At 39.2% G+C, this 27480-nt stretch overlaps 2 protein-coding genes across 3 annotated transcripts; one reads left to right on the top strand and one right to left on the bottom strand.

Annotated features, from left to right (window-relative positions):
- LOC6607136 lies at positions 1 to 27014 on the bottom strand. 2 transcript variants are annotated; one of them, XM_002031886.2, is made up of 4 exons: positions 26937 to 27014; positions 25183 to 25815; positions 2131 to 2188; positions 1 to 1953 (listed from the first exon to the last, which is right to left on the bottom strand). In XM_002031886.2, the coding sequence occupies exons 2-4, from the start codon at positions 25519 to 25521 to the stop codon at positions 1808 to 1810; spliced, it is 543 nt and encodes a 180-aa protein (XP_002031922.1). In that variant the 5' UTR covers positions 25522 to 25815; positions 26937 to 27014; the 3' UTR covers positions 1 to 1807. The 2 variants fall into 2 exon arrangements, with proteins under 2 accessions (XP_002031922.1, XP_032578099.1); XM_032722208.1 differs by having other exon boundaries at positions 26907 to 27004.
- Positions 20365 to 20986, top strand: LOC6607137 (heterochromatin protein 1). Its single transcript, XM_002031887.2, has one exon. It carries the CDS (start codon positions 20410 to 20412, stop codon positions 20938 to 20940), a length of 531 nt encoding a protein of 176 aa, XP_002031923.1. The 5' UTR covers positions 20365 to 20409; the 3' UTR covers positions 20941 to 20986.
- Positions 27015 to 27480: the final 466 nt, after the last annotated feature.

Below are 27480 nucleotides of genomic sequence, written 5' to 3'. Positions count from 1 at the left end.
TGCTTGTTTTATTGAAGTTTATTACTAAAAATTTAAATTAAAATGTTTATTGGAAATATATATACCATACATATACATACAATTATTATTAGTGTTGTAATTTGTAATTGCAATTGGAATTTGTTCGTTTCGTGTAAATCGATGAGAGTGTAAAATAAAATGATTGCATTATACGAGTATGTTGGCCAAAGCAGACAATTTATTTTGCAAAATGTCAGAGAAAATTCTAGTGGTTATAATATAATTAAATGAAAATCCGATTTACTCATCTTGTTAAGTGGGCGTTTTTAATCATATGCAAATTATTCAAAATGTGAGCATTAAATACGAGTACACAAGCTGCTTTGGTTTCGAGGAACTAACATTTAACATTTGTATCTGTATAATCGCATCTCTTTTTGCATATTTCACACGTTTGGTTTTGCTTTAATATAGTGAAAGCCCTTAGATCTAAACTTTAGGTTTTCGTAGGTATATATCGTATGAGTTGTTTCATCATAAATGTTTTAAGTATAAGTATTAATCGTTTGAAAATATTACTATTTGTAAATAATTAAAAATGGAATCGCGTAAGTGCTCTATATAAGAAAATCGTTAAGAACTTTCATGTTTATTCACTTGGGTTCACTAAACACTCGGTAAATCTATATAATTCTATTAATTAGTTCTTTACCTACGTTATGCCGAATGGTATCTATCTGAGCTAGACTTTGCTACAAGTATTTTATTCGTGAAAATCAATTGGTATAATCATTGCGTTGTTTTACTTTTAATATTTAATTTAGAATCTCATGAACAGTGGAGTGAAAACGTCTTCGATTTTCTTTAGTGTTCGCTGCTACTATCATAATTCGTACGACCTTAACTTTACTTTCACAATTGCATTTAACAAACATTAGTTTTGTTTTCTTCTTTTTTTTCAAACAAAAAACAACGTTTTCTTAATCGTTTTCTTTATTAGCTTATGAAACAACATAGAGTGAATAGATTTCCAGCAAATATTACAGTACCAAAGTGCAAAATCACAGACCCCAAAATAAACTCACTGTGACTTTGACATTTGCGTAATATTTGTGGTCCTATATGCAAATAAAAAAAAAACAAACAAGTTTCTCGCAGGATTCGGGATCCTAAGTATTTAATTCCTACTTTTCGTTATTTAACCTTAGGTGTACTATAATTAGTATGTTCATGAAATGCATTCAATACGAACTCGTCGAAATTCATTGATGATTTTAATTCCTCAATATGATTGCGATTTCTTATGTACTTTCGACAGCTGGCCTTATCTTAAATGTAATTTTATTTATCATTATTTTAATAATGCGTTTGCGTTTTTGTTTTTTTTTTTTATTTTTTTAACACGTTTTTAGTAGTAATTTGGCATTGCAATCGTTTTGTTCTTGTGAATATGAATTTGTTAAGCTTTTGGATGTTTCTACACCCGTTCGTTATCATTTACCAACACTTTTGTGTTTCTTTTGGGAAGACAGTCAGAAATACAAAGCCTCAAAGTAATAACAGCAAACATGTTGGCAAAAATATATATATTATAAATCGCATAAGTTAATCAATTACAAAAAAACAGGCTCGAATGGTTAATTTTTGTGTAACTTTGCGTTTTCGCTTCTTAGTTTGATTAGGTCCCGTTCACAGAATTTTGTTTGTGCTTTAAAAATTTTTTTTTTTGGAACATAAAATAAATGCTAACGCTTGAAATTTTATACACTTTTCACTTGCTGCAAAATAATATGGAAATCAAGTTGAGAACCGAACGAAGATTGGCTGGATCATCAAAAGGATCCACTTAACGTCGCGTATTCCAAAAATCAACGAATGTGGGCCAAGCCACCGAAAGGATTGGCAGGGTCAACAGGATGACGGAGTAGGCCAATTGGGTGCCGGAGTTGCATCCGTCCTCGGTGCAGCAGTAAGTTTGTGTCTCCCAAATTTCTAATTTGATAAACATAATTAAATATTTCGTAATTAGTTAAGTTCGATATTCATTTAATTTTGCGGTTCCTAACAATCGACGTTTATTTGCCTTATTTTATACCCAATTAGGCAGTTCAATAAGCATTTGGTCAGTCGAAAGTCGAAAAGGCCAATCACTGCACCTCCTTCACTCACCTTTTTCCACACACTCGGTGGCACAATCGCGAACGGTCGACAGTTCACTAACATATTTCTGTAAAAAATAAAACGAAATAAAATATTACAATTTGCAATTGTAGCTTTTGGATTCATATTTGTGACAGCTTAATTAAATATCAACCGAGTCCAACTGCATATACAGTGTCAATAAAATACAATTCTGCTGGCCAACAGGGCGTATGAATGTCATTAAGTTACATTGCGTATATGAATGTTTATGGCTTTCGCAATCAATATCAGTAAAAATAATCAGCCCGAGCAGTCGATTATATTGCTCATATTAATAAACATAAAGAAGGGACTTATGTCGAGTTCATAATATTTAAATATGCAAATATTTCATTGCATTTGTCAATTTAATAACCATTACAGTCAATATTTCGAAGCGTAATGTCATAAATATGCACAACTGATCATTTTTAAATTCGAATATTTTCACATTTAAGCCAATATTGATTACCTAATTAATCCGTCAGAGTTTAACATTTAATTAATCTTGTAAATATTTATCAGTTAAAAAACAAGTGACGATACAAAAGTTCTGGGGAAAAATGAGTTTGTGCTTAATGGACGTTTCATCAACAAATTTAATTATCCATACTCCAGTTTGCTTATTTCAATATGAGAATTTAATATTTAGTAGATGGAATGGAATATTTGTATTTTTAACTAAGTTTACATGTAATCGTCTGGGCAACCATAAACTTGAAGTAACCACAACCGAAGCCACCGAAGTTTATAGGTAAAAATAAACATTTTTACGACCTAATTCTGTTTTGCAAAATGGGATTAAAAAGGACAAGAGTCCTTTGTTTTGATGGCATAATGTTTGCCATGCCGAATTGAGTGCCTATCATGATAAGTAGGTCGTAAGTAGGTTATCTCAAGAGTCCTGCTGACCCAAGTAGATTTCAATCAAATCCGAAAATGGCCTTCCCCACTTTGATGTCTAGGTATTTGGGTGAGAATGCAGTAAAGAAATTATATATTTCACTCACACATTTTTGAGGGCAGATCGGAGTTTTGTGGTGGTCTAAGCCACTTTTGATGCTCTTTTAACGACGACAACGTGAGTTCAGCAAGGGGACACTGTGGCACGAATAAATAAACATAAAACACATCGTACAACGACTTCGTAATGTGCTTGCAACCGAAGTTACAACCGCAAGCTGGTTTTTGCCATATACTCGTCTGTATATATATTTTAGCATATGGCTGGCATTAAAGTTTACGACAACATAAGCAGGGGACACTAAACACACACAGAGATAGTCGCCGGGTCGTGTTCGCCAGCAAGGACATAAACTCCCCTTTTAAACTCACGAGTAAATTGAAAAATGGAGCTCTTCTAAGTAGGCAGCATACCAGTGCTTTGCGGCCCATTAGCCAAATAATAAACATGTTCAATAATTACCCTGGGGTGTGCGGCATGGGAGTGTTATTCTTTAGCCGCAGCTAACAACAATGCACCTGCCACCTGGCATTGTGCAACATGCAGCGAGCAGCATGCAACCAACATTTTGCCCGGGGATAGGCAATACAAAACACGTGTTCGCACCAGCAGGAAGCCACAAGAAAGCAGTGCTGCAGGATCAAAAGTGGTAGTAGGTGTTGAGGAGGCAGGACCAGAAGCTGGGGGGGCACAGGAGCAGCGGAAGGCAGTCAGCCGAGGCAGCTTATGGGGCACTTAAACCGCTTAATCGATTGAGCCGAGTGGTGGGGGTGCTAGCGATGGTGTTACCACCATCCGGACGGACAGACAGACGGACGGACGGACGATGTGCAACAATCCGAGTCGTGAACCCCGGCTAAGCCATTCCGCAGCACTTAACGACTTTGCGTGCTTATCGCCCGTTCGTACATGGACTGCAATTCTGCAATTCCAGGACATCTGCAGCTGGCACTGCACATTGGCAGCTCATACTTTATGTAACAGGTCCGGAGATAGTGACCGCTGTAATGGACCTGCCACTTGCCACCACACGCAGCAAAAAAAAGTGGTTAAAAACCAAATTCAATAGTCATGATTTTTGCACTAGTATCAGTACCAGGTTATTGATTATTGTATCTGGAAGGTAGAACATTAAATTGGATTGTCCCTGCTACACCACAGAATTTTGTTAAATATTTATCAACAAATAGTGTAGGTAGCTAATAAAACAAGCACGCTTGGCAATACTGAACATCAAATACATTTTACATAAAATCCTGCATTCAGTATGTACAAAATAATATTAAAACCGTTTTGATAATCCTGCTATTGATTTTACTATAAGGGATATTATCCGCTTATTTTTCTATGTGCCTGCCATTTAATATTGTTGTCTTATTAAAATGAGACGAAACCTAGCATATTACAGCACGTCCTTGTCGCCGCATAAATTGTGCTACTTATGTGTGGGGCAAGTAACCCATTACGTTGGGCGCTGCCACAAAGTGCCTGTCTGCAAGGGTTGTGGGGCTAAGTAATGTGGCTAATACAGATAATGAGCGGATAATCACCAGTGACACAAACACTATGCTCGCAAAGGAGCTACCGCATCAAATGGAATTTCAAATATATGAAATGTCCATCATTTCTTATGCAATCAAACCAAGTGACTTGCCACCGAAATTTCGGCAAACTTAATTTCCTATCAGTGAGTCAGTTGCACAGATTTATGCATTTGGCCTAGTTTAAAAATGAAATGCGAACTGCAGAAAAGGATTGGCATGGGCGGTGGTGGGCGTGGGGGCGTGGCTATGGTCTGTCGAGCACGTCGGTCCAAAATGCAGCTCGGCATGTTATTTGGTTGTAAGGGCAAAAGTTGGGCCAACGGAAAGGAAAACACGAAAAACGTAGAGCAGAGCAATAATCTTGAGACAGCCGGGGAAAAGTTCCTCCACAGCCTCTGCGCTACTTTCACTTAAGCCAGTTATATCATCTCTTCTGCTTAGTTGTGATTTGAACAACCGTACAGCCAACCCTTAGCATAGCCATAGCCTTATATACCCATTACGGCCCACTACACCCAAAAACCCAAACCTATCCAAGTCAAGCAGACAGCAACTGATGATGACGTTGATGATTTCAATTTTGCATGCGAGTGACAGCAAAATGAGGAAAAAGACGTCTAAAAAAAACTAAAAGACGCAACTTGCACAAAAATGAAGAAAAAAGTGGTAATGACAGGAAAGTACTGCCATTGCAAAAAGGAGAAAAAATGAAAAAACGGAATTGAAGTAGTGTCTTTCAGAATCGAATAGGAAAATACCCGTCGGTCAAAGAGAACACATCTACGAGGGCAATAAAATGTACTAATATTATCAAAACAGCTTTAATTTATAAATCAACATATAAAACAACTATATACGTTATATATACTTATTTTTATACTACTTTTACTGCTTATTACTTCTAAAACTTTTTAAGACTTATTGTATAAATAAAATTCGACTTAGAGTCAAAATTCTTTCGAAGTGATACTGAAACATCAGAATTAAAATTTATTTTGCCATAATACGCATAATACCCACTTCAAGGGTATAAAAACGAAGACAGACAGAGATAGAGAGAGTTTGAGGGAGAGGCAAGTAAACGAGCCAAGACGTCATGAGTGGCAATGACAACTTTGAACACTGTGCATGTGTGGGTGTATTGTGGCCATGTGTGTATCTGTGTGTGTGTGTTTGAGTACGGACAGGTTGCAGGCATCGTCCTTTAGCCATTTATGAAAATTTCAAGTGTTCGGGGGCAAGATGACAGCCTCTTAATCTTGAGAGGCAAGACGATGATTTGCCTCAAATCATGTGTGCTCCTTGCTCCTTGCAACTGCATGTGTCCTTAATGGCGGTTAGTCCACGAAGCGCTTATGGAATGATGCACGATTATTCATAATTTTATTGTCATAACTCAATTGCTTGGCTTCTCGGGTAACAACATAATAATGACACCTCAAGAAATCACTTAATGGATTTTGTTATGCAAATGAATTTATGGATATTTCGCATTATCCTTGGATCCCTCCTCCAACCAGTATTATGCCGACCTCGTTAATATTTAGCTAGTAAGCTAAATAAATCCTTTCAACATTCCGTCATTAAAATCATCAACTACGCTGGTCACGAACTCGATTGCGAAATCCACTCGAATATTTTTGCGACATTAATTACAGAGTCGTGACTTATCAAACGGCCATCGCCATTTGCATTCGAATAACTGAATGCAAGGATATGACTTAAAGACACAAACAAATGAGCGCTTTAATTCAATTTCAAAATACATTTTTCGGCCGAAAGTGAGAAGTTCAGTCATGTGAATGGCTAAAAGAAACGCAATGAGGCAGACACACAGAGAAAAAGTGATTGGAAAAGCGAAATCGAAAATGGGGGGTTCCCCGGGCAACTTTCGGGTCTCATATGCATTTGCCAAACATTCGCCTTCAATTATTAAGGAAAACTGTGCCCGGCTCAGGTGTTGTGACAGCCCCAACCCAAAAAAATGAAAGGATGGATGGAGCTGCTGCTTTCTCGCTTCACTTGCCACATTGAATGAGCACGAAAAGTTACTCTACTACATATATATATGGCTGGATGCAGCCTCGCTGCCTCTGCTCCATTATCAAAATGCAATTTCATCAATGCTGGCTTTGAGACCTCAAAAAATCCGGCCAGCAACAAAAATGTTAAAATGTCTGAAATTTGATTTTCCCTCCAAGAGCTCAACGCTCTGCATTCTGTTCTGGCACTTTTCAGTTTTCAGTTTTTGGTATTGGGCTTTCAGCAGCGGCTCACAGCGAATCGCACGACCCCATTTGGCCATCTCTATCCCGATCCGATGCCCAATCCTTGCCAGTAGCCAAGATTCACAAAGCGAGCAGCCAGGCAAACACTTTTCGCCAGTGCACTTTGTTGTAGAATGCAAGCCATGGCAACACCATCAATCCGTTTTGGGCCAGGAATTTTATATATATGTATATATATATATGTTCATCCTGCTAAAGTTGAGCTCTCCATTTGCGGGTCCTATATATATTTATATGTATATATTTTTGGGCATATATTATTGGGCCGCGAGGCGGATGGCGTAATGCAATAAACTGATTCTGTCTACATGTCACTTATATGAGAGCCAGCCGCAATCAAGGACAAATTGGTTTTGAATACGAAACCGCGCCAACAGGCATCTTTGAATTTGTCCTTAGCTTTTAATTAATCAGGGACAGCAAATCAAAATTTTAACAAGGAAATGCTTTTATCAGGGAAATAAAAGTAAAGCCTCAGGCTTTTTATGCATTTTCTGGTTATAAAATTCTCTGTTACATTTCGTCAAAAAATAAACCATAAAATATAAAATTTCATACTTTAAGAAATTGTGCGAATTCAGCGGAATATTTATATTGCCCACGCAAATAAATTGAAAATAGGACGGACTAAAGGTGAACGCTTTTCTGGGAAATGGAGCTTAAAAATAAATTTCGCTGAGGCTTACATTTAATTTAATGGTACCCATTCGGGATAAGCCTGACAAGCTGGTATTATGTGCAGCAAAAGTTCAGGCGAGTCCATCGAAATGTCACATCAGCTAGATTTCCCAACTCAAAAAGTGACGCCTCCTCTAAGGCGATACTCAATTGGTGCCCTCATCATTGTCAGGTTCACCTTTTGCCCCAGCTAAACCATTTGACTCACATCGCACCATTTGCCACATAGATAGAAAGAGGTAAATGCTGATGCGTTGGCAGAACGAGAACGTGCCACAAGCATTTGTGCCACTTTCTTAAGACCTGAGATTAAAAATGCCGTTTCTAACAAAATGCAAATGTTTGAATGTCGTTTGCGGCAAAGCGATTGGTATGGCAGGCCATAACTTTTGGCCGATAAGTAAAAGCAAATGTGTACTAATGCATGGGCAAACAGCAGCAACAACAATTGCATTTTATGTCCTTTTTTTTTGTGCCACACACACAATGGTCAACATGGAGCGACAAGCGGAAGCCGGATGTATCGTCATTTATTTACAATGCCAAAGCTGCGCCTGTCCAGCACACTTATCGTCCGGCCATTATGTCGATGCTCTTCACAGCATCCAGTTTCTAACAGAGACCAGTGTCCAAGTGGCAAACAATGGCAGCTGCTGCTGCAGTTGCAACTGCAGTGGCCAATGCCCACACACACATCTGCTGCAGGAAGCAAATCCCAGTGGATAATCAAGTGCTCGAGCGGTAAAAAGTACAAGAAATAGATAGGAATGCCGGCACACAACTTCCCCTGTTCACACATTTCTATATATTACATATCCTTACAAACTTTTATCGATCGGAAAACTCCTTCGGCCGGACTGGGTAAGTATTTATTACAATACTTGACCACCGGCTTAGGCTTTGCATTTGCGGAAAATCCTCAAGAGTCAAAGCAAACATTACGTAAGGCAAGTATTTTGCCATTTAAATAATTTACAGTGGGTAGTTACAGGATGTGCTATGCAAGATAGATGTATTGATTTGAATTATATAAATATATTAACTGGGTAATAGATAAGCTTTCCTTCTCTCTAAGAAGAACCATTCCATGTACATCTCACTTAGGGAAATAAGTAAATCGCTTGTCTTCCAAGACACGTTATGAATAGTCAAACACTCTGCAGTGGCCTTTTTCTACTAGTAGCCTTCTTCTCGGAATGAGTGGTTACATGGAATCCTCTTGTGCATCGGCAGCTGTTGGCATGTCAACATGTAATTGACACCAAAAACGACAGCTCGGGGTTGCAAGGATGCAGTGTCTCCAATGGACTTATGGCCACTCTCCTTGGGCCAAACTGTGGGCAGGAGCAGACCATTAGGTCCTTTCAACGCCACCCACTCTGCTTAGTGTCAAGCTGTGTAGTTGAGCTGGGAAACATAATGATGCATCATGCGTTATTGCAAGGGGGCTTTCCAGACCAATCCTGAGAAAACAATAGGAGGTTGGAAGGAGGTTCTGCAGCTCGGGTTACATGGAACCAATAAAAACTAACAGACCATTAAGTAGAAACAAATTATTGTATTCAATGTATATTAGTGCGCATTTCCCAAACAAGTAAGTATAGTTTTTATTTATTCAATATGAAAATATATAATTATCAATATCTCCATACTACGAGTATTAAATTTTATGAATATTTTTCCCGCGCAGCAAAACTTTATTGGAATTCATTAGTGGAATAGTTTCTGGCATGCTTATTAAAAGCAATATTCAATATTCATAGATAGCGATGTACGAATTCAATAAGCACATTTAGCCCCCATAAACTTCACGTCGCCAAGTTTGCCTACGTGAGCAAAAACGACCAACTTTGCTTGCATTAATTTGCGTTAATTTCGAGAGCCTGGCCAAGTTGAACGAATGGGCCAAAGGCAATAGCCAAGGAAAAGGCAGGGCACGCGACTTGGCCAACTTGGCCAACTTGGCCAGGACCAGCCCCGGCACCTAGTAGTGTAATTAAATTTGATAAATGATGGCACTCTGACCTCGGCCACCGCCCACTGGGCAAATGGCAGCCAGCCAGCCAAGCTGGCCAACTGATTCTTGGAAATTGCTCAAGTGTAAACGATCTGCGATTGGCTTGCATTCGATTCGATTGTGCCAATTTCATCCGACTGATGACAATTATGCGAGACCCGACACTTTATGAGTTCTTAGTGTGTGCGACAGCTGGCCTTTAATTAATGGCGACTAATTTATCAGGCCGAAGGAAACCTTTGCCAAATTAATTTGCAACAAAACTTGATTAATGTGGGTGTTTATGCGGGAGTCGGATGTTGGTATGGCCATGGGTATGCGTGCTCTTTTTCCACTTGAACTCCGAAACGAAGAAGAATCGGTAATTAATTACACATGGAGCGCCGCAAAGTATGCAGTGAAATGCCGAGAAAGCGTATTGCGTATACGCCGTGTGACCCAGATTTAAAAGGGTTTGCTTGATGCGGGTCTGTCTATATGAGCACAGCATTTACATTTCAAACAGATTTATTGAACTTAATGGTCTTTTAATTGCGGCATTAAACATAGGTCGCCTTTTTTTTGCCCTGACCCACCTGGTTAGCAAGTGATTTCAATTAAATAAGTTCAAAGCCAAATTGCATGGCTATAAATAAATGGCAAACAAACAAATGGCGGACAAAGGAAAACTAATTGAAAATTAGCCGGTAAATTCCAAAACTGACACATCGATAAATCTCTTATTCTCTACAAAACATATTCTCGCACAGTCAATATTGGCATTCTCTTTGGACTTTATGACACAAATTTTATTCTACGCCTTTTATCTAAATGTTTATTTTCAATAAAATTTTAGTGCAAATGCATGTGCAATTATTGATGTGTTTGTTTTGCCATGGGTTATATAACAACAGCCTTTGTTTGCGCTTGCACATTATTTGCCATTCAAAGTGTAGTCAGTAAAAACATTTCCAATCAAATTTGCATAAGCACAATACAAATATAAATATAGACTTTAAATGGGCATTATCACACCCTTGGGTATCTGACACGTATCGAGGTAATCAATCAATTAGACCATCAATCACCCAAAGGGACTAAGTTTTCGGCCAACTATGTGAATCGACTGAGTTCAAGCCATAGGAATATAAACATTGATTGATTGTTGCTGTCTTGTATTAAATGAAATTAAAGTGTTAATTTGGCAATAGCAACGCAGCATTTGGGCCACAGCAGCTGGCAGAATAAATTACCAAACAATCGACAACTTTTCTTTGGTCATGGCGGTTGCCCTTCTTAACTTTTCAAGTGGAACAAAATGCTGGCGCACACATACACAAATATAAATACAATAAGCACACACACATACACACCGTGACCCAAAAACTTTTACGACAATTCCATTTTAAGAAAATGTTCTAATGAAATTTTCGCGGATCTCTCGCAGGTATTTTGTTATTTATAGTTGCTGCTGTTGCGAAACCCAAATTTTCATTAGAGCTGAAAAGTTTGCAACTAGTATATCCCTCTAAAAACGGGGTAAAAGTTGCACTTTCGCCACAATCTTTTGTTGCTAATTAATTTAGTTTGTTTCTTTGTTTTTGTGCCACATATCTGCATGGAAACAAAGTGGGTTTGTTTAAGAAAATTCGAGGAGGAAATTGCATAACAATAAAGCAGGATTTAAACATTTAAATTAATTATATGCGGTAATAACTTTAAAAAAAATACTACATAAAATATTCAAATGTGTTTATCAATATGTAGATTAATTTTTATTTTTTTTTAGCATTATTTACACATAACAATCGCTTTTGTTTACTTTTCCGCATGTCATTTCCATTTTAATTGGCTCAATTAAAAAAGTTTAAATCGCTATAGATTAGCTGAATAGCATATTTAAAGTGAATCTCTGTGATAAATGTTATTCGCTTTTCGCAGCGGGTGGAAAACTGGGCAAAAACCCAAACAAAAAGCAGAGATGAGTGCGACATTCGAGCGTTAAAATTAACGAGTGTCACAATTTACGTGTGTGTGATTTACGACATCAAATTTTCAACTCCAGCTGGCGACCATTTTGTATGGTTTTTTCTGGCCCGCTATTCTCACGCCATTTTCCTTCGACCCTCCATTAACCGGTCTGGGCACAAGGTCGTTGGGAAAACATGGAAAACCACTTGGTAATTACTATATATACAAGCATTTGTTTGCCGCATTTTTATTACTTCATATTGTTGCTGTTATTGCCTGTCGTTTGTCAGCCGTGAAGCAAAAGTCCTTGCCGCTTTTCGCTGGAGCTCGTTAAAATTAATTAACCTTGCGCACAATTTTTTCATTAACCAGAAATATGAATTCGCATAAGCGATGGCAGCTATGCAATGCGTTTGATCATTAATTATGCGCCTTAAGGCTTTCGTTTTCATCGCCCCAAAAATGGGCCATCATTAACGAAGATACATATTTCACAATGGGCTTAAACCGCCTCTTAGATTCACCACAATTAGTTGGCTTATACTAGGTACGTAGATTCGTGGCCAAGTTAATGTCAACCAGACCACAGCTGCATTTCCATCTGCAACCAATCTCTGTGGTTTCCCACTCATCAGCATGAACATTCAGTATCTTAACATTTCAGGACTATTAAATGTTGCCAATTATTATTCAGGCACCTAAATATGCCAATTTATTGTAATATGCCCAATTTACACCGCATATTCTGTGGCATGCAACGTAAACTAATGCTGGAAAATTGCCGTATTTAGTATTTTATACTTATGTGCAAGACGAAAGATATAAAAAGACAAATGATATCACGCAAGTTGACACTCAAGCGATTTCAAAGTCCATATGCATGTCGCGATTTTCATTTCGCATATGCCTACAGTGGTAAATCGAAATATGGAACGACTCGTTGGTGCGTGCCACATGGTTTTCGGCTTAATGAGTTGCCACTGCAGCACAGAAATGCTGTCAATTATTCGTGTTGCTAGTGCCACACAAAGTGTGCGCCACACAATGCCATTGTTTGCCGCAGTTTCCATGCGAATAATGTGAATACCACTAAGCGTTTGTGCGCCAGCGTAAACCATTTCGAATCAAAATTTTGTTGGAATATATAGGCTCATATATCAAACAATTCAAAATTCATAGTTTTGTGCTACTGCTGGGCAATTTAATGGTAATTGTTTAACAAACAAACAACGCGGTAAGCGTGCAAAATTATTTGCAAAGTCAGCAAGTGCTTAATATTTAGTACCAATATTGTTCATAATTCAAAACAAATCTGTTGAATTTGGGGCTTATGTTTTATAGACATGAAATGAATTAAATAATTGACTCAATTGAAGTTGTAAGCCAGTTGAGCTGCATAACTCACGTGCACTTGCAACCAAGTTATTTGTACTATTTTCCGCTCTAGTATCTATACGAAATTTAGTTGCTTGGGTTTTTCTTTTCAGTTTTCAGCAGTTTTCCCCCACATTTTTTCGTGTGTGTGTTTTCCCGCGTCGTTTTGCTGTTTTTCTTTCCTTTTTTTCCCAGAGCATTGCATTTCTATTATCTTGTGTATTTCTTTTACATTTTTCCCCTGCTCAGCATTTTGTTCAAATGCAGCCTTAGTACTTTATTTTACTTTTTTTTTCGTTTTGGCGCAAATCTTTGAAATATTTTAATGTGCTTTGCGTGGATTTATGAAGAGCCCTGCAACTATTTTTGCGTCTTATTCACTTCCACTTAGAATCCTGCATTACCAGCCACCTACCGCCTGCAAATAATGCTCTGTTTTATATGCTTAAATCTCTCGGCTCTTTGCTGCGATTTGACTTTTGAGCCCATGGCGAACTGAAGGAGTGGGCAACTCAGTGCGATTTGGCGGAAAGGGGGCGTGTCAGTTGGCGGGCCATTGAGTGGCTTTCGTTTGCAGCTGATAAATGATGCCAGTTGGCCTGGCTCATAAACATTTGTGCCCTGCTATTTGGCCAAACAATGAAATATGATAATCGCCAGCTTGGTTGAGGTCCATAAATCCCATTGCCGGCATAAATAAACTCCTTCAAATGTATTCCTTTCGCAGCTAACTGGCATAAGAAAAGTAATCCACATCAAGTGTGGCAATCAAATGGTTTCCAATGCAGGCAACATTAGTTGGTTTAAATGGTAGGAAAATAATATCAAAATAAATATACAAAATGTATATAATGCGCATAATTAAACTAAACCATTCAAATGAATGGCACGTAAATAATTAAATAACGTCATTTAGTTTCCGCAAAATGTAGTAATGAAATTAGTTTTTGTGGTTAGAACTTATACGAAATAATTTCGTTTAAATGGCACATGAAACAGATGATGGATAAAACTGCGGAAATGGGAGGCGAGATGGAATCCCTAGCCCAAACAAATGATATCTCCACGACCGGAAGTGAGCGAATTTTTCAAGGCATTAGCAGATCTGACATGACGACGGGCTAAAGTGCTTTGGAACCAGGTGAAGAGGACTCACTGCTGCTCCTGCTGCATTGCCACGTAAGCACAAATTCCGCGCCATAAATCACGGGTAAACAATTTTTTGTACGGATTTTTGTTTCCCCGGATAAAACGGCGCAAGTGGAAAAACAGCCGGAAAACAACGAACGTAGTTGCGTAACTGGACGGGGCCAAGAACGAGGTCAGGTCCAAAAAAAAAATGTAAGGGAGGAAATCCAAAAGAGGGCCACAAAAAAGGAGAATGGAAAGCGAAAATTCCAACGACACAAATCAACAGCGGCTAAATTGAACGTCAACAAGACTTTGATTGTTACCTGCAAGTGTGAGTATATGGGATGCATATCAGCAAACAACTGGACGCCCAGATGCCCAGATACCCAAATACAGCAGATAGCACCAGAAGGTTGTGCCAGGATAACCAGGCCAAGAGATCCTGCGTTGTGAAGCCCGGACGAGAGAATGGTCTGTTAGCCTAGTCAAACACATAGTTGGAATTCTGGCGCACAATTCACGAGTCGGCCAACAACCACAAGAATCCCATCACATCCACACATCCCTTCTCGCACATCCCTCAAATTTTGCTTCGAAATAGAAAAAAAATCCAGTTGGCAGCTGTTTCCTTAAAGCAGAGACCAGGATGGACCGACCGAACATGGCTTGGCCAAATATAAGAGGCGAAAATATGCCAAAATGCCATTCACAAGCATGTGTGCAAAGTATGTCGTTTTAGTCGTCCCTCGAAGGATGCCCCCTATCAAATTCTAGGCAAGCTCCGAGGGATCTCCGTGTGGCGATGGCATCAGGGGAATTATAGACCAAACAGACAACACCTTGGCAACCGATAACTCAGCAGGCTTAAGGATGTTTCCACAGAAGCGCTACTTCTCGAAATCCTGAATGCTGGGAAATGCCTTCAAGCTAGCTAGCCATTTCGAAAAAAATTCAAAACCACTTAGAATATTACTTCAAGTTTACTTAATGTATACATTTTGGAATTAACTTAAATAGTTTTTTTTTTTTTTTGGGAACCTGCTCATTTACATAGCAAATTCCAGAGCACGCCTCCTCCATTTTAGTTGAAATAGTTCCGAACATGTGTGCCAGAAAAGTGCAGCCAAGCGGCAGTAAAACGGTTTGCCTTTTGAAAATTTTCGACATTTACGAATGCAATGCAAGTTGTTACGCATTTGGCGCTCTTGTCATGCACTGTCGCCTACATGGCTTTAGGGGGTTAAGGAAGGGGTTAAAAGGTGCACCTTTCACTGCCATGCTATACATTTAAATATTACGATGTGCCAGCTGCGGAATGATGCAATAGCTTTAATCAAGGCATATAAGTAGAGAGCAAAATCTACCAAATTACCAAATATAACTTGCATATTAAATGGCTTGCACTTTATTTAATTTAATGCCGAGCATATAAATGACCTGACCCAACTCAACTTTGCGTCCCTGGTGATTTGACCCAAGAGAATGACATTAAGATAACTACAATCCGGCTAAGAACCCTGCAAAACTAGCAGCAATCAAAGTTAGCAGTTGTGCCGGAATGACTTTTTGAATAACATAAACGGCTTTAGTATGATTAATATTAATGACACTTACGCCTCGAGTCGCCATAAAAAGCCAACTTGCAGCACCACCACCATTACGCCTAGTGAACCGCATAACGCATACCCCTTAGCCCCAGATGGCAAGACAATGGCCCAAATTGCAATGCGGCAGGGTGATGGGCACAAAAAAACTGCAACACAATTTCCCCATTTGCCGGTATCCTTTTTATGCGTTTTATTACGACCAATTCGCATCCAAAAGGACCAGCATCTGGTCGCCAGGATAGCAGGATACGAATGACTGCCAATGTCGATGGCGATGGCTTCGTTTATGACCAACATGGCCCACTTATATGGACGGTCGTTGATCAAGATGGAATTTATATCGATGCTTTTGCAACTTGTCACAGTTCTGAAGTCAAACCAAATTGCATGATACACTTGGGTAAAATACACGAAAATTGTTTAGAGACCAGAGACCAGAAAACACTGGGCTAAGACCAACAAGCTGGAAGGTCTGGAGTAGGGACAAAGTTACCATGGTGTGGGGCTTTGGTTTTCGAGTTTCCACAAGGAATTTCATATTTTCGTGGTTGCCCTTTCAAGATGTCGGACAAGTTTTTTCGCAAGCTTACAAACTCACAATGTGAGTCTCACATATCTTTGACAAATTAACTGGTAAGCGATCAGGCTACAACTCTGATAGATATATCATATATTTACTAATTAATATTTTTTAATAAATATTTAATATTTACTATATATAAGAAACAATTCAAAAGCATCTAAAATATGTTATTATTATCTTCCTATGAAGATAAATAGTTGTATTTGCAAACCTTTTAGAGAGAGTATTTTAAACTTTAAATTGCCTAAACGGATTTTTGCATAGTTCAATTCAGTTTTCGTTCAGTTGCTGTTGTGTGTTTGTTGATAACTTTTTGCCGAAAACTGAGTTTGCCAAATACTTTGATTCTCACTTCCCGTGGGAGGATGAATCACTATACTCGCACATTGTTTGGTTTTGCCAAACAGTTGGCAAGTTTTCCAGGCAGCCGCCACAGCTTGATTGATGGTGTTAAAAAATTTTCAATCACACTTTTGAGTTTATTAATATAAATGGCTGCCTTCGCTGGCGATGGCGAAGGGCTGGCGAAATGCACTCGGACAACCAATGAGAGCCATGTCAATTAATAATCCAAGAGTCTGGTATCGATGGCCAATATGCCAGCGTTTCCGGCCAAAAGTGGAAGCGCTCCCGTCGGAAGCCGGCAATTTGCCAAGGGCAAGTTGAGTTGAGTCCAGACTGCGATCCGGCGCTTTAAGTGACTGCAACGCAATCTAATAAAAAATTTTCCACTGCCAGAGAGAAACTTTTTTCCCCACGCTTCTATATTTTTTGTCTTTTTGCTGACAATCTCTTTATAATTTTTTGGTTTGTGCGCCAGAGGATGTCGTTGTCATAAGGAAACTAAGGATTTCCGCTTTGGCTTTGCCCCGTAAGCTGAGCATCAGCATCATAAAATATAAAAATTTCAGTGGATGTTGTTGTGTGACACACACACACAGAGACAGAGAAAAGGGCGCACAAGAAATGAGTGTAGGAAAATTATGTAAAAACTTTTTTTGCCAGCACGTTTAGCCACGCCCCCGGCTTATTAGTTGGTCACAGCTGTTTGGCCAAAAGAAAAGCGGCGAATCTGTCGGAGGGTCAAGGGAAATGGAGCCCAAAACACGTTTCCAGTCGCACTGCTGAGCAACCATTTTTCATTAAGTTTTTCGCGCCATATTGCCTTTCATAAGTTATATACGGGAAATAAATTTTATTAGTGTCTTGGCAATTGTCTGTCTTGAAAAGAAATGATATAAATTTCGAGTCATAAATTATGCGCAGGCCTTTCGAGACTGAGTTTCAGTCTGTGTGCTTGATGAACTGCGAAAGTGCCTTTGACGTGTGGCAAGCGCATTATATAATACAGTCTTTCGGGGTTTTTTGGGGGCTAAAACCTTTATCAACAACAGCTTCGGCTCGTCAGGGGCACAGCATTCTTGTTTATTTGACAGGCCAAAAAGAGGCGGCGAGATAGTGGAAATTTTAGGATTTGCATACGTGGCGTATGCGTAACACGCCTGTAGCTACAACGAGATACACATAGCTGTGTTCGTATTGCCTGTTTTTTTTGTTTTCAGTCGTCTGGGGAGCTAATAAAACTTATTGTCAGCCACAGTCTGACCCAGTTTTCGTGTTTTTCCCGTTTGTATTTGCTGACAAAACCCCCATTGTTCGTTCGGAATAATTTGAATTTTAGAATAATGAAGTCACAAAATGTCAGTGCGCGTTATCAAAATCATTTATATGCGAGAGCACTTTTTGGCCATGGAGGTCGCTTTTTGGCCCAACAGCGCTCCCATGTGCCAGCTGCCAGTTGGCATATTTTGTGCCACTGGATTTTAAATCGCTTACAATGCCTCAAAAACTGAATGCGAAGAACAAGAGATAGTTGGCCCGTCCAACTGGGAATGCCAGAATATTCATGTACGTATGTGTATTTGGTGTGTCTGAAATAAATGAATTATTGTTCCTGGCGTTGAATAACTTTCTGTGCATCGTGTGTGTGAGGAGCTGCTGTGTTAATGGAGCTCAGTTGGGGAAAAGACCTTAAAAACTTAACACTTTAAGTGAGATAATCTGATATATCATTTCTATGGGTTTTAATTGAAAAAGTGTTGATTGCTTGCCATAAATTCATTTAAGGGAAAGTAATATGCCAAAACAACAGTATTGTTTTAATTGAAAACTTGTTAATAGGTTAATTTATTTGTATAAGTAAAAAAATAAGTAAAAATATATGAACATTTGCAGCACGAGATAAAAGTAACCATCAGAATTCATTGCCTACTTATGAGCGCACGAACGAATCTGCCTTGCCATTATGACCATAATACTGTAAAAAACAAGCACACAATAATTATAATGATGATCAAATAAAACTGGGAAATTAGCCCAAAATGAGTTAAGTCAAGCGAGGAATCCGAACAAAGGAACTACAGCCAGCGTTTGGAGGCAAAAAGTGACAGTAAAATTGGCCCGAAGACAGCGGCTAATGAGCGTGCGATAGGATAAAAGGAGTAGAATGGGGCCAAAAACCCAAGAAACTCAAGTTGGCTAAAAGGCAAAGATATCGCAGTACTAGTCAAATACGAGAATACAGAGAGAGCATTTTGCGATGGGCTTGTGGCAAGACTAAGCGTCTTACTGGCAAATTGGGAACGGGGTAAGAGCAAAAAAGCCGAAAGCTAAACAAAGACGGCCAACGCAGATGGCAAAAGGAAAAACTCAATTGCCGCACAAACTGAGCCGCCATTGTTTTCTTAATTGAGTGTCTTTTGCGAGTGTGCCTGTGTCCCAGCATGCTCATACATATACATACATACATGGAGTACATATATGGACTAGGAGTATCTGTGTGCCAGGACACTCTGCTCATTGCCGCCTATCTGCCGGCAGAGTTCGCTTATCAATTACATTGAATTTACCCAGGCACAAATGGCTTTTAGCCATTCTGGGCACCACACCCCCTGCAATCAATGGCTGCCGGAAATGATGGCATTGGCAGTCACATTGACTTTCGCGCTCACTGCCCACCTCTCCACTTCCCTTGCTTCCGATTTGACGCTGATTTCACAACTCGCCGCACGGAAATTGCCGGGCCCCCATTTATGGCTTCAGTAAACAACCGCACCTCGTTCCTTGACCCGCTCCACCCATTTCGATTTTCGAATCTTCACTGTACTGCAGTTGACGAAGGCGCACATTTTTTGTATGTATTTGCGTTGAATCTCCAACTCCATCCTACTTCATAAGTCGCCTGATTTATTCCGGCCACGTAGCGCTCACTGCGCAGTTTGATTGCCACATTCGCATGTAAATCCGGGCCTCTAAAAATTATTCAAACCAAGCGACCCAATCCCACAAATCTGTCCCACGTCATCGCGCATAATCGAGCTTTTAATTTCGGGCAATAAAACTTTGCCGATTTAATATCAGGTACGTGGCGCCTTCATTCTACAAAATAAGCCCATAAAATGTGAAACTTTCTTCGAAGGAAGCCATAAACTTATGTTTTTCAATGCAGGAAAAATAAGTAGTTACACCTTTCGAATTGTTTAAACATATTCCCCAATTTATTGTCAAGTGATTCATCAACGATTTCTGTGGCCTGCAAAGTTTGCCTTGAAAAGCAAAAGATTTTGTTCATTAAACAACATGATACACGAAACCAAACTCAAAAAACTTTGTTCCACGAGTATTTCAAACTTTTCACCAAGTTTACGCATAATTTTTACGATATTTTCCGCAGTTTTTCCTTTTGACGGCTCATCTTATTCTTATTGTTGTTCGAAAGGACTTACCCAACATCCGGGGATCTCTAATAGATTTCCGGCAAACAATTTTATTAACTTTCTGCTATTGAATTGGGTATTATTAATGCCGCATTTCCTAAGCTGTGGCTAACTTTTCTACTTCAGGATATTAAACGAATTCATTACAATTTTGTTCATATTTTTATTTCTTTTGGCAAGAAGATATTAAAGTAGACCAGCATTTAAAACAAAACTTGTCTGCACAGAAAATTAAGTTTTCTTGAGTAGCAACTGTAGATAAAAAGTTATGAAAACGTTTTTTGCTCTGACATTGCTGTCAAAACTCATTAACTCAACTTAAAAATAATACTATTTAAAAATATAAAAATACACAATGGATTCAGATGTGGATTGTGGTGACAGCATTTCGAATTTCTCTGAAAACTCGATGGACTACGAAGAAACTGAGGAGTATATTGTAGAGAGGATTTTGGATCGAAGGCGTTATATGGGCCAAATACAATACTTGGTCAAATGGCTGGATTATAGCGATGAGGATAATACCTGGGAATCGGCAGCGGATCTCGATTGCCATTCACTAATTAATTCGTTTGAGTCGCAAATAAGTCTGAAGAGGGGTCAGGAGCTGAATAATCAATACGAAAGTAAAGCTAAACGGCTGAAAATCGATCCGTTTCTAGTTGTAGATAGTCCCTTTAATCATGGATTCACTGCTCAAGAAATTCTCAAAGGCTCCAAAAACAATGGTGAAATATCGTTCTTAATTAGGTTTTGCCATCTCGATCAACCTCAAGTGGTGCCAAGTGGAATTGCATATGTGGAAATTCCGCAGATGGTTCTGAAATTTTATGAAAATCATTGCGATTTTCACGATTTAAATAATCGTAATAATTATATATCTTGACTTGCAGTTCTGGATCTTCAAAAAAAATATAATATATTTTATATGTCAGCTTAAATTACTAGTTCCTTCGCACAGCATTACAAACAATAATGAAGGCAAAATGCCAAGTTTTAAATGATTTTGGGGCGTGTTTGTCCGGCAGGCAGCGTAAACACTCCTAATTGCAACAACAGTGCCGGCAAACAAGGGCCAGGAATGTACGACGGCCAAAATGAAGCGAAAATATTTGCATTCCGTTTTTGTGGCCATTCCCTTGTCTCATCGCAAGTCCCAAGTCCCAAAAGTCCTAAGACCTATTCTCCGTTTTTGGCTGATGGGGCGTGGCCGGACGTACTTTGCCCTATATATTCGTGTTTGTTTTTCGTCACTTGGGTTCTTTTTTTTTTGGGGCTCTGGCTACCCAGTTGCGTCCAGTGTGCACGTAGCTGCAATAGCAGCAAAGAGGTTTCGTTTAAGCCTTCTGCACTTTTGTCGAGAATTGATACTGCAATATCCGGTCGAGCAAGTTCAGCTCCAATCAATGAGAGACTTTTTTTTACTCTTCGATATTGGAAGTTTTTGTGGGCAGCAAAAGAAACTAAGATCTATTTGAATTTAAACATTTAGAGCTTTTGTTTTGACGGTATTTTTGCACTAGGTGTGAAATACTATTTTTATTGAAATATCCTTAGATTAAGCTACATAATTGAGCCATGAAACTAGTGAAGCATTTATTCACGCTGTGCATTTTTAGATTATGTGAGCTAAAAACGAATAATGTTTTTTTCGATTTCCACAGAAATAATTGAAAAAAATAGGGGGCAAGAAAAAATTAATTTGGCGCCTACATTCTATCGCCCACATTCCAACCTATCCACTTGCTTTTGTTTCGCATGAGGTCAAGGGTTAAATGTACACACGCATACATACATATGTACATGCACGATGACCGTATTTGTTTACGTGCCTCCGTCGACCCTCAAAACAATGGACTGCCCCCCTCCCCCGCGGGCACGACACAAGATGTAGATTAGGTGTGCGAAATGAGGGTAGATTCATGCTACCCTGGAACTCATTATCGAAATTATGAATTATGCAGTCGAGTTTGCCCTTTTCGGGCCTCGGCTAATTTGAATATAAATTTAACTCATAAATATATATAAGACGATTTCCGGCAGACGGCGCCAAAACGAATAACTTCCTTTTTTTGCGGTGGCGAGCGCGGGGGGGGGGGGGGGGGGGCAGGTCTGAGACCTAAATAACTAGCATAAAACAAATAATCAACAAGAAAGCCAACTACTTAGCCGAAAAACACGACGACATCAGGTCAAGCAGTTAGCGAGGATACCGCAAAAACAGCAACTGTTCTGAAACACTTCAAGTTTTATGGCCAAAAAGAGGGTCGGAGGTCGGTTAATATTTAAACAAAAGTTTCTTGTTGCAACATATTTTTCCTTTCTTTGGCTACTTTTCGAGGAGGGTATCATCATCATCGCCATCTTGGCGGGTCTTTACTTTGGCCGCTTGGCATAAATTATGCTGCTAATTAAGTGTCTGTGAAGCTTTTAATAACAAAATGAAGGGCAATTATCAGGCTGGCGGCAAAAAAAGAAAGATACAAGCTAAGTAGAAATACTTGCGGCTTACTGGATAAGTATTGTGCTGGCTTCTGTGTTTTTCTTTCATTTTTTATGCCACATTTCACGGAATCAAAATGATAGATAGGTAATGTAAACATTACATGAAAAATATATTCAATATTTTAAATAAATACAAATAAAGTTGCTTTCGATTTTATAAAATGTAATCCTCTTTTTTAAATAACCGAACACGAAATGAAAACATAAACACGCATGCATGAAAAAACATTGTGTTAAGCGATTTTAAATATTAATTTCCACGCTATTTTAATTCGATGTAAAAATATTGTTTATAAACCATTTAGTATTTACTTTCAATTTAATAAATGAATAGACACAACTAATAAATCACTTAATTATTAATCAGGCTGAATTTCTGCGATTACAAACATAAATTAATGTCACATTCAATAATTATTAAGTAAAGAGGGAATAAAATAAATAACTATGAAATGTGCAACAAAGACGCACTTTTTGGAAACATTGAGCAGCCATAAATTTCGCATCATTTACTGTTTCGCCAAGCTGCCAATTGCAATTAAATGCAATTTGTTCGCAGCGTAAAAACAACACATTTTTTTGTTGTTTTTTTTTTTTTTGCTTGCACCACAAGGACGAGCGTGAAAAAAGGCAGAGGAAATCAAATTTAATGGCACAGCGCCATGGAAAAAAGGCAAAATTATATTCAACATTATCTTTTTTTATTCCCAACCACCGATTAAAAAAGTTGCGAAATGTGTGAGAAATAGTATATGCGTTTTTCACTGATTTTCTCAAATTCCCAACCACATGAAATACGCAGTTAAAAAAAAAAACGAAGACCTCGCAAACTAAATTATGCCGATGAGTGGGCGGTGTGGGCGTGGCGCGATGAAATGAGCGGGACGTGTTAACCATCGAGCGCCGCAGAAAATAACAATTTATGTGCCACCCCAGCACCCAAAAAAAAGGGAGCTGAATCTTGGCAAAGATGCGGCTGCAATGGCAGGCAGTTGGCAGCTGTGCATGGCAAGTAGATGTTAAATATTTAATGATTGCCAAAGCGCAAACAAGCAGGATTCGCAGGATGTGGGGCGCTTCTTCTCCACCGCCTCCATTGCAATTCGTTAAGTGCTCCGCACACACACACACACACAGAAACACAGAGGGAGACACGCCACGCCCACTGGAGGATTGAGTGCATACAATATGCCGCAATTTATGCGCACAATTGGGCTGCCACGCCCATAATCAGGGCGCTAGCTAACGGCACACGTACCGCCTACCCACTATATAGATCGTCAGCATCGAGCAAACCGCTCGACGGCCACAAAACTAATTGAAATTGCCAGAGCAGTCGCATGGCATTAGTTTACCTTGTTCCCCGTATGGATGGATGGGTGGATGGGTGAATGAATGGGTGTTTGGGTGTGCCCAAGGATGGGCCATGCTGATGAGCAGGGTTGCCACTCAAAAAACAACGCCGCCTCATTTTGTGTTTCATGCAAATTGGTACACAGAGCGTATACGTAACGCAATCACAAAAGATGTGAGTCTGTTTTAAGAGGGAAAAGCTCTTACCTAGATGACTTAGATGGTGAGCTATAATGAGCTAATGAGTTAAGTTATTCAACTCATTAAAAATAACGCTTAAAAATTGGAAACTTATCAATTTGCCAAGTTTTTATACAAGTTTAACAAACAGTAAGTAACCTTTTATAACTTTTGAAAGTGCAATGCAGCAAAAACCTAGCTTTACATCTTAAGAACCTTAAAGCAAATTAAGCAATTTATTGCTCTTAAGTTATAAAATCAGCAACCCCATAAGAGAAAGTCCCTGGTAATTACTTAACGCCAATATGCTTCCGGGATTAAAAATCCCATTTGATTTTCTGCTAAAACTGCTGGCAAATAAAACCAAATCGATGTGCTCACAAATCTCAATCTCCCAGCAAATTCAAATGATTCACTTTGTTTTTATAACCAATTTATCTTTCCGTTTTCTTTTTTTTTTCTTTGTTTTTGCGATGAGCACTGAAAACAAAACTGTTGCAACAGCAGAACTGCCAAGGATATTACTTCGTAAGAAATATACAGAGATAATGCCACACAGAACACACACAATCAATATGGGTACAGGCGAAAAACAATAAAATGGAAACATCAACTCGAGAAGTCATCGATGGATGGATGGCAGGAAGGAAATGGAAAGGAGCAGGAGGAGCTGGAGGATGAGGAGGAGCTGGTGGCCTCGTGGTTTGCCTTTTTGCTTGCCAGGACAATGACAACAATGAGTAGCAATGAACCAAAATGAATGAGTCTATAAATAAATGAATGCAGCGTTTCAATTTTGGTTCAATTGTTCCGAAGCAAAGACAAAAATAAATACGAATGAGCGAACAATTCCGCCAATAATGGTAAGCAATGAAAAACCTGGTATCAACGAATTTATGAAATTGATCAAAATTGTATTCTTAAGTGATTTTTTTAATAGTTTGTTATGGAGAAAACTATCTGGTTCGAAACATTTGGAAATTGTTAGGGATTTCAAGGAATTTCCTCAAATTAAGTTGAAGCTTTAACTTAATATTTCGATTGAACTCGCTGATATTTTCAGATCTTTACGGTTAGATGATGGACTCACCACGCAGAACTTCTCGCTCTTCTTGGTGCACTCCTTCAGGTAGAGATGGGCAATGTCCTTGGTGTAGTTGGTGCAGGGCGTAATGGAGCCCACGCCCTCGTTGTACTGGCCGCACATGTGGCACTTGAGCCCGTCGGCGAATCCCAAGCTGCCGCTGCACAAGACGATGGCCACCAGGATGGCCAGCGCTTTCACATGGCAGCTGGACGCAATCGATCCCGGGGCTGATGAGGATGTTGCATGCATATGCATCGACGGGGCCTTGTCCTCGTCCACGTCCACCGAGTTGACAGCTGCTTTTGTTGACATTGCTTCTTGGTTGCCGCTCGACATTTTCATATGAGTTCTGACCTTTAGCGCAGAGTTCACACTCACTAACACACTGGCACACACACACACACACTGGCGAGCTGACGAACTGGCGAACTGACAAATGGGCAGACTGACGAACTGACAAACTGCACTCACCGAAATTGCAATTTTCACTTTGTTCCGCTCAGTGGAATCGTTCCTCTTTTTGGAAGACTTTGTTTCTACTGCGGTTAGTCGGTTAATATATTAACTTAATTGTTCTTTTTTTGTTTGTTTATATTGCTTTAAGGGTTCTGCCAAAGATCTTCGACGATGTTCGTGCTAAAATTTAAATATTATACTATTAAGACAAATTCTTATGAAAAATTCTTATTCAATGTAGTCTAATTATCCCAGTCCAAATTTATTTTTAAAATGTATAAAATCCATATTGTACTGAGAAATTTTAGAACATTTTCAGAGAGGAGTGACAACTATGGCTGTTTTTTCCAATTCAATTTTATCTTTTTGCGATGCCGAGTAAATCACAAAAGCCTTCAATGCTCTGGGAACTTTTGTTGCATGCGCCTTTTGTTTGGAATGTTACAAATTGCCAGCAGATGCCACGCCCAGTTTTCCATCTTTTTGTTTAAGCCCATAAGCATGTAGGCCACGACCGCACAGGGCCACACGTTTTTCTCGAAACTCGAAAAATTGTTTTCAAATTGCTTTTGTTGTAAGTTAAATGCGCGAATGCGAGTGTGTGTGTGTGTGTGTGGAGGGAAGAGGTTTGAAAGTACTTTTCTATGCGTTCAGCGTTGAGTGTTTCCACGAATTTTTCGGAAAATACTTCGAGGAACGGCAGGAGCCAGGAGCCAAAATCGTATTACGGATCTCATTGTGTTCTTTTGTTGCCTACTTTTGGGCTTTGATTTGATTTGCTGAAATATATACATGAGGCTCCAGGGCAAAACTGGGTAAAAAGTGGGGCCTGGATCAATTTGGGGCTTGCAGTTTCTGCTCTTTTATTTCGCTCGAAAATCAGCAAGCCCTAGTATCACGCATACGTCGTGTGGCCCTCGCAGCAGCAGCAGCAGCCAATTAACAAGTCATTTCTGTTCTTCCTTTTTTATGTGTTTCTGTTTTTAAATTAAACGAATGAATGCAATGGGTTTTGGTCCGTCATAATGGGCGACCTTCCGCATTCGGTGCTATGCCAAATGAAATATTTTTTTCACATTTTCAGCCGCCTCAATGGTAAGCGTAATAACACAAAAACAGCAGAAACACCGTCGACATGATCTTTGGATTTGAATAAATAGGAAAAACTGTGTTGTATGCTCTCAAAAAGATTTCACAAGCGTTTGTATAAATTGCTTTTTAATGAGATTTCAATTGAGGTTTTCGATTTATTTGTTTTTATTTCATTTTACACTCTGAATTCAAACACAAAACCAACGGACACAAGCTTTTGAATTATTTCAAACTGCGTCCGCCCAACCGTGCGTTCCGTCTGAGTTGAAAATGTTGACTGCAGTGCCAGAAGTTGAAGCCGCGGCCGTAGAACCATCAGCATGAAGAAGCATCCGCAGCAGCAGCAACAGCCGACGGGGCGGATGAGCGATTCGATTCGGGTCGGGTGACTTCGTATTGGTCCAGTGACCCAGTGCTGCTCAAACTGTTTACTTCTTCATTTCGGTGCTAATGAAGGTCTGCAGCACAAATATTTGTAGTCGAGGGAGTTGCAGGCATGCTTAGACCTTCGAAAGCCCTCATAAGGGTGATGAAATGTATGATTTTCATTGGCAGTGAAAGTACATGCTCAGCAGTCCAGTTGGTCTGTTCTTCCTGTTGGTATAACCCTCTCAATGTACTTGTAAAAATTAAAAAATAATTTAAAAATAAATCATAATTCACTTCGTCCCTTACAATTAATATTAAGTTAAATTATACATATGTACAATTATTTTAAATGACAGTTTGATGCATACCAGACACTAGCGCCAA

The sequence above is a fragment of the Drosophila sechellia genome, chromosome 3R (assembly GCF_004382195.2).
Source record: "Drosophila sechellia strain sech25 chromosome 3R, ASM438219v1, whole genome shotgun sequence".
Classification (NCBI taxonomy): Eukaryota; Metazoa; Arthropoda; class Insecta; order Diptera; family Drosophilidae; genus Drosophila; species Drosophila sechellia.
Note: the sequence above shows the minus strand (reverse complement) of the source record. Positions and strands in the feature narration are given on the sequence as shown.